The sequence below is a fragment of the Ochotona curzoniae genome, unplaced genomic scaffold (assembly GCF_017591425.1).
Source record: "Ochotona curzoniae isolate NIBS_2020 unplaced genomic scaffold, NIBS_Ocur_1.0 contig_43, whole genome shotgun sequence".
NCBI lineage: Eukaryota > Metazoa > Chordata > Mammalia > Lagomorpha > Ochotonidae > Ochotona > Ochotona curzoniae.
Window position 1 is genome coordinate 19,169,597 of NW_024466218.1, and position 16,864 is coordinate 19,186,460.

At 49.5% G+C, this 16,864-nt stretch overlaps 1 protein-coding gene across 3 annotated transcripts in view; it reads right to left on the bottom strand.

Moving 5' to 3' along the window:
* ST8SIA5 (ST8 alpha-N-acetyl-neuraminide alpha-2,8-sialyltransferase 5) overlaps positions 1-8,788 on the bottom strand; it is a 57,483-nt gene extending 48,695 nt beyond the window's left edge. For 2 of the 3 annotated variants that reach the window (XM_040984725.1, XM_040984723.1), the window contains exon 1: positions 8,483-8,650. In XM_040984725.1, the coding sequence (XP_040840659.1) occupies positions 8,483-8,613 (131 nt within the window). In that variant the 5' untranslated portion in view covers positions 8,614-8,650. Of the gene's footprint in view, positions 1-8,482 lie in introns of all 3 variants that reach the window. The other variant, XM_040984724.1, reaches the window with a different exon arrangement.
* Positions 8,789-16,864: the final 8,076 nt, after the last annotated feature.

Sequence of the window (16,864 nt, forward strand, 5' to 3'; positions counted from 1 at the left end):
TAGCAGCTAAAGTCCTTGCCTTGCAGGTGCCAGGATCCCATATGGGCACCTGTTTGTGTTCTGGCCACCCTGCTTCCTATCCAGCTCCCTGCTCGTGGCTTGGGAAAGCAGTTAAGGACAGCCCAAACACTTGGGAGCCTGCACCTGTGTGGGAGACCCAGAAGAAGCTCCAGGCTCCTGGCTCCAATCAGCTGAGCTCCAACCATTGCAGAGATTTGGGGAGTCAATTGTTGGACAGAAGATCTTCCTCTCTGTCTCTCCTGCTCTCTGTATAACTGACTTTCCAATAAAAAAAAATATTAAGACAAAAAAGAAAATCTGTCACTTCCTCTTCTTCTCTGAAACCATACCTGTCAAATAAATAAGTCTTCAAAAAATTTTAATATGGTCGAGGTTATGGAGGAATTGGGATCCTCAGACACTGCTGGAGAGAAAGTGCAATTGTACAGTTATTTTCCTTGTTTGATAACCATAGACTTACCACATTAACCAGCAATTCCACTCACAGAGACAAATCCAAGGCAAAATGAAAATATCTGTCCATGCAAAACCTTGTAAAAGAACCCTCATGATAACAATTTACATCACAGCAAAAAAAAAAAAAGAAAACAGTGCAGACAACCCCCAATACCAGCTGAAGAACAGCAAAAACAACCTGTGGTAGATCCACACAACAGAATGGTAATCCAAGGCCAAAGAAGAAGCTCTGCTGTGGGTGAACTTCAAAGTACCGTACCTAGTCAAAGAGGCCAGTCACACAGGACTGTATGTAATCCATCTATGAGAAATGTCCTGAGCAGGAGAGCCTATAGAGACAGAAAATAAATTGCTCATTCCTAGGAATGGAGTGGGAAAACTGGAGGGTGCAGGATTTCTCCCTTGGGGCAATGAAATTGTTCTAAAGTTGGTCATGCTAATGATGTATAACTGTACACCATGGGTTGTAAAGTAAAATTCCAAGGGGTATTCCGAGACACTTTAAGACTTTTTTATTGTGGGTAAAACAACAAAACTTTTCCATTTTAATCAGGTTTTAAATAATTGATTTAAAAGACAGATTCACAGAGAGAGGAAAATTAGAGAAAGAGAGGAGAGAGCTCTTCCATTCACTGGTTCACTCCCCAAATGTCTGCAACAGCTAAGGCTGGGTCAAGATGCAGCCAGGAATCAACTGTTCCATTTGGGTCTCCCATGTGGGTAGCAGAAGCCCAGATACTTGGGTCATTATTTGCTGCTTCCCAATTACATTAACAGGAAAGAGGATGTCAAGTGCTGAGCACCTGAGGCTCCATCAGGCAACCCAATATGGGATGCAGCATCCCAAGCGACAGTTTAGCCTGTTGTGCCACAATACTATATACTATTTTCGTGTGTACACAACTCAGTGGCATTGAGTACATCCACTCTGCTGTGCTTTCATCATCACCATCCTCCACTAGAACTTTTTCACTTCCTCCAATTCAAACTCTGTACTCATTAGGTGATCAGATAACCCTGACCAGCATTCTGATTTCTGTCTCTGGATGCTTTTTTTATTTTTTCAGTTTACAAAATTTATTTATCTATCTATTTATTTATGATGATGTTTACATAGTTAATCAGGGTGGGAAGGATTGAGGGTTAGGGGGAAATGGGTAAGGCCATTGTTCCCTAATTCTCTTTTTCTTTTTCCCATATCTGGGGAAAGGAGCGAGATAAGAGGAGAAGCTGACTCCAGCTTCCCAACCACCGCAGTACCCCAGGATGAGGAATGGCCATCCAGTGTCATCCGAGGGTCCCCAATGTGAAGCATGTTCCAAGGGTTCTGCTCAAGTGGTTTCAATAGTTCCAAAACACTGTCAATCTTGCTAATCTAAGGATAAGGAAATAGTTCCAAGTTCCATTGGCTGACATAGTGCATCTTAGAGTCTCCATTCCTTCAGATATTTGCTTCAGATATTCGCTGTCAACACTTGGCTGGGTTGGTTGTCCAATTTGTTCTGCTTTCCTTCCTCTGCTATAGTACATGATGTCTTTTGCAGGTGCCAATTGACTGCCATATCCTCCATGTGAATCTGGGCATGCCATCCATGTTCCACCTTTTCCACTGAAGAAACCCAATTCTGACACATGTGCTCCACAGTTAGTTCACCAATCCTGAAATTCTCCCCATGGCTGGAGTTCTGAGTCTAGTAATTCAGTTGGTGGAACCCCCAGAGAGACCTGGTCTGAGGTGTTCCCAGACCTGACAAGGTGTGCTTGCCAGTATGGGATTTGGCTCAGTCTGTTGCCCACATCAGCCTATGCATACACTGGTGATTGCAATTGCTGGGTCAGTTCTGTCTCCAGCCCCATCTCTCACACAAACCAATGGATACCCAACTAAACCCAACCCACTACACACTCAGCTCTCACATACACCAGCAGGAGCTGCAGACTAGCCAAAGCAACTTTGATAACCTCCACCAGACCCACCCCCAGCCCTATTCTCTGTACTTGCCAGTATGTATGGCAGACTGGTCTGGCCTGCCCCACATCCCATTCAGCTCTCGTATATGTCAATGGATGTTGAAACTTAGCTCAAACCAACCGACCCCACTATCCAGCTAATACTCAGGCTGGTGAGTGTCACCATCTGTCTAGCCAGGCCTTTCCCAACCCTGGTTCTCACGCTTACCAATTGGAGTTGCAGCCCATCAGAATGGTGCCCACAATTTCCCTACTGGTTCTACTCCCAGTCCTGGATATTGACTCTCCAGATGGTTTTTCAGTCTGGCTTGACAGGATTTGCCCCTAGTCCCAGTTACCACACTCACCAGCAGGAACACTGGCCCAGCAAAAGAGCAGAGAGCCCGCAATGCCCCCCTACCAGGCTCCCACCCTTCCCCCCAGGTCTCATGTGTACTGTTGGGTGCTATGACCCAGCATGGCATAGACTGCCTCACCTCAGCATTTGCCAGTGGGTGCTACAGCCTGGCCCAGCCTCGCCTATGCCCAGTCCCAGCTCATGCTGGTAGATATTGCAGCCCAGCTTTACTCAGCCAGCCCCAAGTCCCAGCCTTAATGTTAACTGGCTAATGTTACAGCCTGTCCTGTCCTGTCCTGCATGCCATTTTGGTTCTCAGACCTGCCAGGGGGTGTTATGAACTGGCCCAACCTGGGCTGCCTCCAGATCTGACCTACATATGCCAGTGGGTTCTATACCTTGCCCAGTCTGGGCTACCCCCAGCCTTGTTTCCTATGCTCACCTGCATCGTGATAGAGGAGTTCTCAAGCTCCTCTATCAGCCCTCTTCCCAGTAGCAGATCTCACACACCCTGGTGGGTCCTTGGACCAGACTAACCTGGTCTACTTCCTATCCTGGCAAGAACAAGTATCCTTGCCCAACCAGCCAACACCCATTCTGGTTCTTACTGTTTGGGTGTTTCAGCCCAGCCACACCTTGTCCATGCCCAGACACAGCTCTCCAGTAGTTTAGTGGGAATCATCTGTGTCTATGGATCTAACCACTCTGGATCCTGCATATTAAATGGAATCAGACAGTAGATTTTTTTTGTGTTTGTCTTATTTATTATACTAGCATTTTCTAAAGATTCATCCATATTGTAGCACATGTCAGATTTACCTTCCTTTCCAAGGCTAAATAACATCTCACTGTATCTTTTAAAGGAAGTAGAATAATTTTAACACAATACAATAGAAAACATTACATTGCATTTTTCATAACAAGGCCCAGGCTCATTTCACAAAAGGTTTCCATTGGCTGCCCACATGAGTATGCTCTGGGTTACAATAACACATCGTTCACTGTGCATCACAAGCAGGTAAGCTTGAACAACACTGATTTTGATGGTTGAGACTCAAGTCCACACTGCTAGCCTGGCTCTTCTCCATCTGCAGTGCCAGAACTTACTTCTAAAGAATTGTTTGAGGGCCAGTACAATGACTCAATTGACTAAGCCTCCACCTGTGGTCCCAGCATGCCATATGAGCACCAGTTCATGTCCTAGCTGCTCTAGCTCCCATTCAGCTCCCTGTTTATGCCCTGGGGAAGCAGCAGAGTATAACTCAAGTGCTCAGGCCCCTAAACCCACTTAGGAGACCCAAAAGAAGCTCTCTGGCTTTGGATCAGCTCAGCTCCAGCAATTGTGGCAATTCAGGGAGTATCTTTCTCTCTGTCTCTCCTCTGTGTAAATTTGCCTTTCCAATAAAAGTAAATAAATCTTTTTTTAAAAAAAAAAAAGCGCTGCCTGAAGTGCCAGCACAATGGCAGAGCTGGTTAAGCCATCACCTGCAACATCAGCATCCTATACGAGTGCCAGCTCAAGTTTTGGTTGCTCTGCCTCCAACCCAGCTCCCTATTAATGTGTCATGAGGCAGCAGAAGACAGCCCAAGTACCTGAGGCCCTACCACCCTCAAGGAAGACCTGGATGGAATTCCAGGCTCCCGGCTTTGGCTGGCCCAAACTGGTCATTGCAGACATACAGGGATTAGGCCAGCACATAGAAGTGAACACCTGCTCATGTTCATTTCTCTCTCTCTTTCTCTCTCTTTATCTTTCAAATAAATATATCTTTAAACAAAACAACAACCAAATACTTGCAGGACAGGCCCACAAGGACTGCTTCCACACTTAAATTTGTTATCCACATCCCTCAACACTCCCTCTCTGCTACACACCTTGCTCTCCATAACCAGAGCCTGCTGCATCTGCCTCCGACCCAAAACAGACAGCTCTAACTTGAGTTGCACAGCATCACTCAATGCTTCCCCACAACTGGGCTGCTTCCCCTCCTACCAGTGCGCAATATCATGTCTTCCTTGAGATCCCTTTCAAATGAGCCTTATGCGCTCTTGAAGCACTCTGATTTGCTTTGGTTCTCTCATCATCATCACAACAGTCCTGGGTCCATTGCTCTGGGCATACCAGAAATGAGTCATGTCTCTTTCAGCCCTTCTAAGAGCCTAAGAGTCACCAGCGCCCTACACACCCACACCATGGGCTATGTCTGCCTTACATCCCGCTGCATCCTCAGCTCTAGGTTCAGCAAATAGTAAATCTCCATTAAATATTTGTTCTATCAATAGCAGACCAGAGATGCCAAGAACATCAAGACCAAACCTCGAAGTCTGATTTCTTCCTTTTTCCTTCGAATAAACACTGAGCATGCTTTTTCTAGATTCACTCAGTCCAGAGAAATAAATGCATGGGGTGCTATCTGTCCCTGTGTTCTCCCTGAATGAGCCTACCATATTTGCATCCCCAAGGTCTTTGTAAGGTAGCACTGCACCAACTCAGCACAGAAACAGAGAGACAGCCTTCAGGGATTTCATAGCTCCAAACAAGATCCGTCCCTTGCCATGTTTTTCTCCATTATTTTAAAGATGTATTTGAAAGGAGGAGTTACACACAAACAAGATAAGGAACTGTGGGCATCTTCTATGCATTTGTTCACTCCCCAAAGGCCACAACAGCCAGTTCTGAGCCAGGCAGAAACCAGATTTCTGGAACCCATTCTGATCTCTCATGTGAATGGCAGGGGAGCAAGCATCTTCTACTGCTTGAGAGCATTAGCAGGAAGCCAGATGGGAAGCAAAGCAGCTGGAGCTTGAAAGGGTATTCTGATGTAGGATGCCAGCATCACCTAAGCCTGTGCACCATAAGGCAGGCACCTCTCCTTACTTCTGACCTCCTGTTCTTTATCCCTTCCTGGACAAGGCCCAATCTTCCTTCCTGATGTTTTATCATGTCGTTATCCAAGTGAAAAACTGTCCAAATTTAAAGTGTCCTTCTCAGTCCCCAGAGCATTTCATTGAAGCTACTGACCCACTTATACCTGTCTCTTGCCCCCACTGGATTCACCTCTTCATCAGATCTCTCCCAGTTCCTTTTCCTGGACACACACACAAAACCTCCACCTTCCATCACTAGCTCATTATCTAACATTTAATGGTATCTTATGACATGTTGGACAGCTGAATCCCTGCCTCATGAGGTTTTCCCTGCGGGAAAAGCTTCTTGCCCACTGAATGGGGGACACATGAGGCTCCATGGGTCTTCTAGCATCTTTGGCCTCTCAGCAGCAGCCGCCTTCCCCCAGGATCTCAGCGCATTACTTGAAGCTAAAGTGCCCTCCATGGAGTTCCCTGGTCTGCAGCAGCTGCGGGGCAGGATAGCATGGGCACCTGGCAGGGAGGGCCAGGTCCAGATCTCATGCCAGAGCATCCGAGTCAGGTGCCCGGGAATCTGCCCTCCACAGGCCTCTTGGAGATTCTGCGGCTGACTGTGTCAGGACCTGTGCCTGAAGAATACTGGACAGCAGGTGTTTCCAGACAGGTGGCAAATCTACAATCACATCAAGTCAGTTCTTCGCAAGCATGGCATGCATAACAAGATACATGAGCAGGTGCCGCTGGTGAAACTGATGTGGCAGCCACAACCCAGGATAGGATCAGAGAAAGCAACGACGAAGCCGAGTACAGCAACACAGGCAGGGACAGGTGTGGGAGGGCTGAGAGGAGATGGTGCCACTAACATCTTTGTACCTCTTCTCCTACCCTCTTCATTTCTGTATGTGTATTTCCTCCCCTCTATCCAAACCTCACTCATCCTTCAAGGTCAGCCTCCTCCAGGCAGCCTTTCCTGACTACTCTAGCCCATAAATTCCCATCTTCTCAGGGAGCTTAATACTTAATTCCTATCTCATCTGTAGCCATTTGTTTCCTGAAATGAACCTTGAGCTTCACCCTCCAGCCACCCACATCTCCGCCCCTTCCCATCCCTGCAAGGAACTCTTCCAGGAGGGGGCATACAAAAGCTTTGCATCCTTCCAAGATCAGCTTAAGCAGTTATCTGGCTTGATTGGATTAACAAAGTCCTGAAGTGAGGCCGATAAGGTGGCAACTGTGGGATTTAAAAAGTCCAGGCCTCTGGGTGAGGATGGAAGGCAACTGATGCACCTGCTGAACTCGGGGTGGCCAGCCCATCCTCCGTGAGTAGGCAGGGCTTGCCAGAACAAACAGCTAGTAGCTGGACTGACATCTGCCATGGAAACGGATACTAAGCCCCTGCTGCCAAGACAGAAGGACTCCTAGCTGCCCCCAGAAATTAGAGGGAGGCACCAGCAGGGGGCAGGATCCCAGAACCGCTCTGCTGAGGAGTAAGTGCCAAAACAGCATTAGACAAAGGGCTACAGGACCGCAGCAGGCCAGGTTGGGAACCCAGCTGTCCTTGTCCCAGCAGGATCATTTCCCAAAGGCAGTAGCCAGAAGAAAGAAGAGGTGGGCCAAATCAGATTCAGTTCGGAAGTCGGCCCTTGCCATCAGTCACAGGAGGCTCTGTTTGGGAACGTCCAGAGCAGGGACTGGCTGGAAACAAGGGCCAGAGACCGCTCTCGGGAAGGTGTAGGGAAGGGAAGCGTGCTACAAGCTCGACTTTGCTGCTGACCTGGCTGAGAAGCAGGTGCAAGCCCTGGCCTCCTATCCTCCTGGGCAGCCCAGATTGGGAATACACGTGACCCATTTAGAATCCCCCAAGGGCACAAAGAGAACACCTGTTTTATTATCCGGAAGATTAAAGGAGATGAGATGCCTGGGTAGCTTGAGGGCCTTTTTTTTCTCCCCCACCTGTACCTGGGGAAAGTGACAGTGAGAGTAGAAAGCCCCGGGCAGCAAAGGAAAAACAAACAAAAACCGCTGGTGTTGAATAGGGAGTGATGGAGGCTGCTTCCTAGAGTCTCCTGGAGACTCCTAGAATCCTCCTAGAGGGTCCTGGAGCCGAACCCCCCTCCCCTTCCTGCCCCCAAACCAGGCCGAGCAACTAAGGGTCGGTCCTCCTGAAGCCGGCAAACGTGGGACCCGTGCCCGCGTTCCAAGGGACGCCTTCCGCATCTCTCTCCTAACGAGGCTTTGTCCACGCACAGAGGTTACAAGACCACTGCCACCTTTCGCGCTGAGGACGAAAATCATATTTCCGAAGGGGTCGGGGTGTAAGGCCACGGGATTGTTAGGATTTCCCAGCCCTGCTGCATGGCCAGGGTCCGTTACCACCCCCATCCCATTCTACACTCCCGCCTCCACCTAAGAGACCATCCAGAATGTTAAGAGTCAGCCGACTGAAAAACCACAATCTGTGTTCTAACTCCCGCTTTCCACCCTGGGGCTTCCACCAAATGGCAGTGAACCAAAGCTCTGGGACGCACCACTTTGACCCCTGAGACGGCTCCAGACGCTCCCGAGGACTTCAGCGTCAGTTTGGCCACCTGATTTACCAATCCGCCCCCAGCCCATTTTTCACAGCAGAAACAAACTTGGGGGGGCGGGGAGGAAGGGTCCCAGCTGGCACGGAGCCGGCGCGGTCCTGGGGCAGGGGAAGAGATGCGCTTCCGCCGCGCCGCGACCCAAACCCACCGCGGCAGCGGCAGCTGAGCCGACCGCGAGTCACGGGGGGCCGCCACGGTGGTCCCTGGCTCGGCGCACTGCAGCCCCTGCCGACTTTCTTACCTCTTGATGTAGTTCCTGCCGTATAGGATCTGCTGCAGCAAGGTCACCAGAGCGAAGGCGCAAATGAAGATAAAGAGCAAAGTTCGGTTCCCCAACAGATCCCGGTTAGCTGAGGGGTCTGCGTAGCGCATCCTGGCGGCCGGGGGCCGCAGGAGCGGGGTGCGAGGTGGGCCGGCAATGGCGCGTGGGGCTCCGGGCCCCGGAGAGAGGGGCGCGCGGCGGCGGGCCCGGCACCTCTCCGCGGGGTCAGGCCGACAGAGGACTTGGCGGGGGCAAAGTTGCCGGCTGCTGCGGCCGGAGTCTGGGTTATCCGGAAGTTGCTGGCTCCCAGGCTGTGAAGAAGACCGGTCTGGCCTCAGGGAGCTCGGCCGCCGCCGCGGGCCTTCCTTCCGATGCCTTTGCCCGTGCGCGCCGCTGCCGGGCGACCGCCAGTTTCCCCGCGGAAGAGCGACGCCAGGTGCCAGGAGTCGGGGGCGGCCCCTCCCTCGGAAGCGGCGACCAATGGGGAGCGGGGCCGGGCTCCGAGCGCCGGTGCGCCCCGGTGCGCCCCGGTGCGCCGCCTCCCTTTGGCCCGGCTGCGGGTCGCGGTGGCCCAGCGCGCAGAGCCTTCCCCGGGCGGCGGGCGTCCGCTCGCCTGACGGGCAGAGAGGCAGCTCCGAGGTCGGCCTTGGGTTCTGTGGATGGGAGGTCGGCGACAGAGCATCCGGACAATCCACTAGGGTCTGGCTGGTCGTGGGGAGGGAACGGAAAACGCCGAGCTCGGATCGTGGGATTAAAACGAGGGCAGGACGGGAAAGCCGCGGCTGCGGAGCCAGAGAAGCATTTGCATGCGGTGCGCAGGGCACTGAGTCACAGCCGCTGCCGCGTCCCAGCGCGCTCCTGGAGATCGCTCCAGAGGAGACGGCGCAAGGTCAGCCCGGCTGCCCTTCAAGGACAGTGCACAACGCTCCCGCCCGCGTCCTGGGCGTCCAGCTCACCCAGCTCGCCCAGCTCCTGGGGAGGGGATGTAGAAAGTCGAGGGCTCTTCCTTTCCCCCGTCCCCCTCAGGCCTCTGCCCCCTGTGCAATTGCAGCCCTCGGCGGTTTCTCAAAGCCCGGCTTGTCACCAAGACACCGAGACCACGTCCCACTCATCCTTGGAATCGTTTGGGTGCAGTTCTTAGGCTGCTGGTAGCTTTGGGGTGCCCGGGTCCCTGAAAGCTTTAGCAAGCTGCCGCGTCCGGAAAGGTTTGAGCGCCAGACAGCACGCCAGGGATAACGACCCGCCCAGAGATGCGGTGTGAATGTCCGGCTTCTTACGAAATCCTCAGCAGCTCCAGCCCCGCAGGGCCCTGCCTTCCCACCACGGCGGGGTCTCTGCTGTGGCGGCGGGTGCACCACAGCGCCGCGGCTATGGGAGTCCAGGCCGTCCCACCACCCGTCAGGACCCTCCACCCCTCCCAGAATCAGGTCAGGGAGTCTACTTAGAACTTGACATGGAAACTCAGATACCAGATGGTACGCTGGTGAACACTGCCCGGAATGTGGCACCTGCTCTAGGCACTTAGCTCCTTTTTGAACTTGAAAGACGGGGAACACATGGGACACCTCCTGGGTGGCTTCCACCCATACTTTGGAATGTGTCTTGACTGGCAAAGACGAAGTAGGCTCTGCTGTCTCCCAAGTGTTTTTGGTTGTATCCTCAATGTCACAGGTAGGCGTTTTAACCAATAAAGAAATAATTCAAGGGCAGGCTTACGGCATAGAGGAGCGTGAAATGATTGTTTGGGGGTGCCCATGCTCCACACTGGAGTGCTTAACCAGAGTCCTGGCTGTTCAGCTTCAAACCCAACCTACTACATCCCTGCAATACTCAGGTGCTTGGGTCCCTGATTCTCAGGTGGGAGACCTGGATTGAGTTCCATGTTCCTTGATTACCGCAGGGCCCAGTCCTGGCTGCTGTAAGTACTTGTGGGCGAACCAACAGATAAAATAATTTCTCTCCCTTCCCAATCCACTCCCCCCCCCAAACACACACCCCGTTCTGCCTTTCAAATAAGATGGAAACAAATACATTTAAAGAAAATGTGTGAGTATCTTCGCACAACTGGTTAAGCCACTGCCTGCAACGCAAGCATCTAGCTCCTATGCATCAGCTAATGCGCCTGGAAAAGCAGCAGCAGGTGACCCACCTGCCTGGACTCTTGCCATCCACTTGGGAGAGCTGGCTTGGGCTTACCACATCCCCGCTATTCAGGCCATTTGGGGAGTAAACCATTAGATAAAAATATATATATATCTCCCTATATCTCCCTCTCTTTGTTTTTCAATTAAATAAGTGTTAACAACAACCAAAAAACCTCAAACACAAAGAGAACCCATCATTACCATAACTTCTGCATGTGTCTGTCATCTTACACATTAAAAAGTTCTTGTTCTTTCTTTCATTTACTAATGAATTTTTGCCTCCTGGTCTCTGGGGTGAACTCATCAAAACACCAAAGCACTAATTGCCAAAAGTAAATCACCCAGCAAGGAGGCCTTCTTGGCTCTTTCTTCGAAACACACAGGCAGTGGGGCCTGCCCAGTTGTCCTCCCTCATCCCCACCGTCGCTCTGGATGCTCCTGACCTCTTTAGCTTGTGAAACAAGGGGCCCTCCATCTGACTTCATACTGGGTCACAAGGATCATGCGGCAGGTCCCATCCACTGGTCCCAAGTTGATGGAGTACTAAATTTGTACCCATCAGGGGCTCAAGCGCAGACCTTCTGAGGTACATCATCTCCTCACGGGGCTGGGTGCCCTATTGCCTCCTTTCTGTTCCTGCACCCCTTAGGTGCCCACTCAGATATATCTGCTGACACATGCTTCCTTCGAAAAAAGGAACAAGTCTGCTTTAAAATAATAACCCCAAAGTATCCAAAGAATGTTTAAATCACAGCAAAGTCTGGTAAAAGCAACATCCAGAATAGAAAAGATCAGAAGTCACAAACATAGAGCTAGCTGGGTGAGTTTTTACAAGAAGTACACTTCCATGTATCCTGCACGTGGGTCAGAAAACAAAAATATCACACCCTACCTTCCTGGCACCACCCTGGTGCTCCTTTCCATTCGTGTGTGTTCCAGAGTAACCACAGCTCAGGCTTCTAACACCAAAATCAGTGCTTTCTCTTGTGTATCATTTCTAATTGGATTTTTCTCATGTACTTGAAAGACACAGAGAGAAAGAGATCTTTTATCCATTCATTTATTCTTCATATTCCTGCAACATCCAGGGCTGGGCCAAGCTGAAGACAGGGACCAGGAACTCCATCCAGGTTACCCATGTTGAGGGGCAGGGGTCCCCAATGACTTAGACATTTTCAGGGAGCTGGATCAGAAGCAGAGTAGCCAGGACTCTCTGCCCCTGTTCTGTTTTGAATCAACAGAACCATACATTTGTATATTCTTTCATTTTTTACATCTTTGGTTCCACATTGGTTGTGAGACTCATTCATGTGAGTGTATGTGTGTGCTATGGGCAGAATTCTAAATTACGGTTTAGTGATCGTCACCCCACCCTGTGTAAGCGATCCCTCACCCCGTCTCCTCGCTAGTTGAACACTAGTCTCAAGTGCTGCCAAGAAGGGCTTCTGTGAATGCATTTAAGTCTACCTCAGTTGGCTTGGAACTGGGAAAATGTCCTCACTGGGCCTGAGAGCAGGAGCCCTTAGAGGGAGGGTAGTGGGCTTTTCCTGGCAAAACAGAGGTAGAGGGACAGATATGTAGGAAATTCTTCATTGTTGGCTTTGACCCTAGGACCACACAGCCAAGACCACAGATGGCCTCTCAGAGCTGAGATTGGCTCCTGGCTAATGGCCAACCAAAGACATGGGAGAGGATCTCAGTCCTGTGGTCTCAAAAAGAGACGTCCTGAATTCTGTCAATGAATGCTGAGGAGCGCTCTGAGCCCCACCCACCTATGCCTTGATTTCAGCCCTTGGGGACCCTGACCAGAGAAGCCAATTAGAGTATGCTGCAGACTGAAGACCCATCATGATGGTGAACCCCTAACTGTGGTGGGGGCTCTGAGTTGGTTCTCATTAAGGTTTCACAGCAGTAGAAAAAGAATACCCTATAAATGCGTAAGTCCTTGAGTCTCACTGCTGTGTTGCTACCCTTGGGCAAACTGCAGTACAGCTCACTACTTGCTTCTGCTGCTGATGGACATGTGGGTCATTGCTGCCGTGAGTCTTGTGCCAGTACATGTCTTTTGGTGAATACATACATGGGTATCCGATGGACTCCTGAAGCTAGGAGTGAAATGGTAGGGTTGGGGTATACACATTACCATCAGGCACTTTCCCACAGGAGTAATTACTTTTTAATGGGAATCTCATTCCTGACCCACTTAAAGCATCAGATCCCACCCTAGTGGACATCCATATTAACTGGCTCACCTAACAGCAGAAAGCAGGGTAAGTAAAGAAATGAAATAGTTGGGAGGCAGATAACAGCTCCAAAAGTACTTGCTCTCCACTCCACATGGCCAGAGCACATGCAGGGATGAGCAGGGCATGAGAGTGATGCTGACCTGAGGCCTAGCGGGGAAGCTGGCAGCTGTGCAGATAATTAACGGAAGTCCAGAACTGACACCATTCTTAGGCTGCTAGCGTTTTAACTCCTTCTTCAGGTTAAATCAGCGTAAGATCTTCCCACCCACAAATGCGTTACATGCATGGAGACAGGGACCTAGGGGCCTAAGACTCAGAGGACTAAAGCCCCTGCTGGCATTGTCCCTAAAGCAGGGAGGTTCCATTTGCAGCTAAATTTATATTCCAGGAGTGGAGCTGCAGCAAACACTCAGAAGGCCTTGCAAACAAAAGCGTAAACACATGGAAAATGGATCGCCATGCCAGATTCAGCAAATGCGATTTTTATATCCTAATTGCTGGGCTGGGAGACAGCTGCAGCTTTGTTTAAAACACACACTTGCACACAATTAAGCCAAGAACAAATGTCAACACTGGCACAATCTGCTAAATTACTGATAACTGATGGGCATTGCTCATGCCAGGAGTATTGTCTCCAGGACAAAATGGAAAGACTTGGGAAAAAAAAAAAAAAAAACCTCCAAGAGAACACAGAGGGCTCTCCTGGTTTAAGAGAGCTGGATTTTATATTACACAGCACAATCGTAGCTTGCCAGATTATGTAAGTGGCATTCCACCCATGTGTTCAAGGGTTTGCCGCAAGTACAGGCTGTTCTTGTGCCTCTTTACATTTGTGCTGAGAATCAGGCCTGGAAGAGGTTGGTGGCCTGCTCTGGCTCTCTGTAGGCTGAAGGTCCCCATTACAGCCTCATGTCCAGAACCCAGGATTTGCCATTACATGGTCAACTGCAGACATTTCCCTTCATCTGTCTCATTTTCAATGAGTTGCTATTAAAAAATCACTGTCAGATAAGGATCCTTCCAAAAATATGTAGAAATGAATGCATTGTTTTTTCTCAACATACTCATTTCCTTTCTAAATAAAATCTCCTTATTTGGAGGACAGAGTGACAAAAAGGGGAAGACAGATAAAGATATCTTCCATTCACTGGTTCACTCCCCAAAGGCCACAATAGCTAGGTCTTGGCCAGGCCAAAGCCAGGAGCAAGGAGCTCTGTTCTGATCTCTCAGGTGGGCTCCAAGAGTCCAAGCACTTGGACCATCAGCTGCTACCTCCCCAGGCACACTAGCAGAGAGTTGGGTCAGAAATAGAGTAACTGGAATTCTAGCAGTTACTAGTGCCATGGGATGCCAGTGTGGCATGCAACAGCTCAATGCACTGCACCACAACACAGGCCTCCTTCCATAAACATTTTGAAAATCCTTTGTATGCATGCATTTCATCATTTGGGGACAAAATTTTAATCCCATGTCCACATTGTTGAGTTCCTCTAGGAAGAAAGAGTTTGTATTTACACATAGGTCACCTTTTGACCTTCGCATCTGCATCTGACAAATACCCTCCTTCTGTCTAGGCACCACTTCTCAAGCACTTCTCTCGCGTATCTGTTCCAATTTACCCAGTTTATTTCAAAGGGAAGGAAGAGATGCCATCATCACCAACACCATTATTTCTTTTCACTCTGTGACCTAGCCAATGCACTGCAGTGCAGAGGCTGTTCCACCAGATGGGCTTCATAGTCCCACCGATAGTCAACAATCATTGTAGGAAGGGCACGAGGCATGGAGATGGTAGCCCAAAGGTATCTGGAATATTCTTTGCTCTCCTTAAGGACTGAGCTCTGAGATAGAAATTCTTGGATCAGGTTCTTCTTCCCTTAGAGGAAGAGACTGATGAAATTTATCAGAGAATGTGGTTCACTTCCAAGCCAATGTAGGCTTCTACACCAGGCTTCATCACGCAGACATGTGCTGCTGAGACTTGCAAAAGCTTGCCCCATAAATACAGCTGCTTGTTGAGGATTCCTTTTGTACCTAGGAGAGGGATGAGTGTTTCATAGTGATCGACCACTTTAAAGCTGCCAGGGATACTGCTGATCTTACTACCACGTAGATCACAGCCAAGCACAAGCAGCTTAGCCACCATCCAGAATTCTGAAAGCTCCACGCATTTTGACAAACATGTCTAGCGTTTCCACTATGTACAAGACGCAGCAGTATGCTAGGGAAACCAGAATTGGTCATTCAGAGTCCAGCCCTGAAGAGGGCAGGCACAGCAGTGAGGAAAACAGACCACACCTTAAGTTTGGGTAAGTATCCTCCAGACCCAAACTGTGAGTGACAGGGAATGGAGTGGGGAAGGGGAGGGATGGCAATGAAGGTTTCCCAAGGAGGTGGTGGTGGACCTGAATGATGGTCCAGGGAAAGAAGGTGGGACAAAGTGTTCTGGGCAGAGTGAGAAATGTGGGCATAGTCCGTTGGTTGTGGCTGCAGGGATGAGCCTGCTACAGTGGGCAAGAGACAGAGCACAGAGAGCTGGGATTTTATGCATGAGAGCATGGCTGCATTTCTTTAAAAACTTATTTATTTGTATTGGAAAGGCATATTTACAGAACAAAGGAAAGAAAGATTTTCCATCTCCTGGTTCACTCCCTGAATGGACACAGCAACTGGAACTGAGCTGATCCAAAGCCAGGAGCTTCTTCCAAGTCTCCCATTTGGGCATGGGGTTCCAAGGCTTTGGACCATCCTCCACTATTTTCTCACAAAGAGAGAGCTGGGTGGGAAGTGGATTAGTTGGCCCCCATGGCTGCATTTTAAGTTGGGGGATGGACAGGATCAGCCTTGCATTTTGGATCATCAGTCTGCAGGCTGGGAAGGCACACTTTGAGGGAGCAATGCCTGAAGAAGCATGAGTGTGCCAGTTTCTCTTTCTTTTCTACCAACCTCTGACTCTTTCCTCCAACCTTGCCCCCACTGTACACATTCTTTTTGGCGGGCAATCACGCAGAACTCACATTTTTATTGTACCAACTAGAGAATTCATTCTCTTCCTCCTTCCAGGGGAGTAGGAAAGGGAGTTATGAATTGTGATTCCTGCTTTATAATAGCTGTCACCATATTAAGTGCCTCATCATTCAATTCACTTGAGATTCATGGAACTAGGTTAAGCTTGGCAGGGCTGGTCCAATGCAAAGTCTGCAAAGGACAGATTGTCTTTTTGCCACTTTGTCCAGCCCCTCTGCTCCACAGACTCCTGATACAATAAACAATAACCTCCCTTCTGGCTTCCTTTTAAAAAATCTCTGCTTTTGGGAAAAACTTTTGACATTTTTACTTTTAACTATAGTGTGTATGTGTGAGTGTGTGAGAGAGAGAGAAAGAAACACTCCCATCTGCTCCATTCTGATTTCAAGACACAAAAGTGAGAGGCCAGCACTATGAGATGGCAGGTAAAGCCACTTTCTGCAATACCAACATCCATTAAGGGCACAAATTCAAATTCAGCTTTTCCGCTCTGATCCAATTCCCTGCTAATGGGCCTGGGAAAGTACTTGGGCCTCTGCACCCTGGAAGAAGATCTGGGCTTCTGGCTTTGGACTGGCCCACCTCCAGCCATTGCACATTGCAGCCATCTGGGAAGTGTATCCGTGGATAGAAGGTCTCTCTCTCCCCGTGTGTATGTGTGTGTCTCCCTTCCTCTCTGTGTAACTTTGACTTTCAAGTAAATAAGCACATCTTTAAAAAAAAAACACACCAAGAAACCTCCTTCCCTCTCCTTCCCTGGTCTCTCCTCTAAGTCTAAATGACAGCTCCTGGGGTACCGTCAACAAATGCCAGGGCTTGCTGGAACATGGGCTGAAAAGCATGGGGCTAAATGATCCCTGGAGTTCCCATTCATCCAAGAAACTCTCTTAGTCTAATCCTGTGATAAATACTTCATGGGAGATAATAAAGTTCTTCTAACTAGA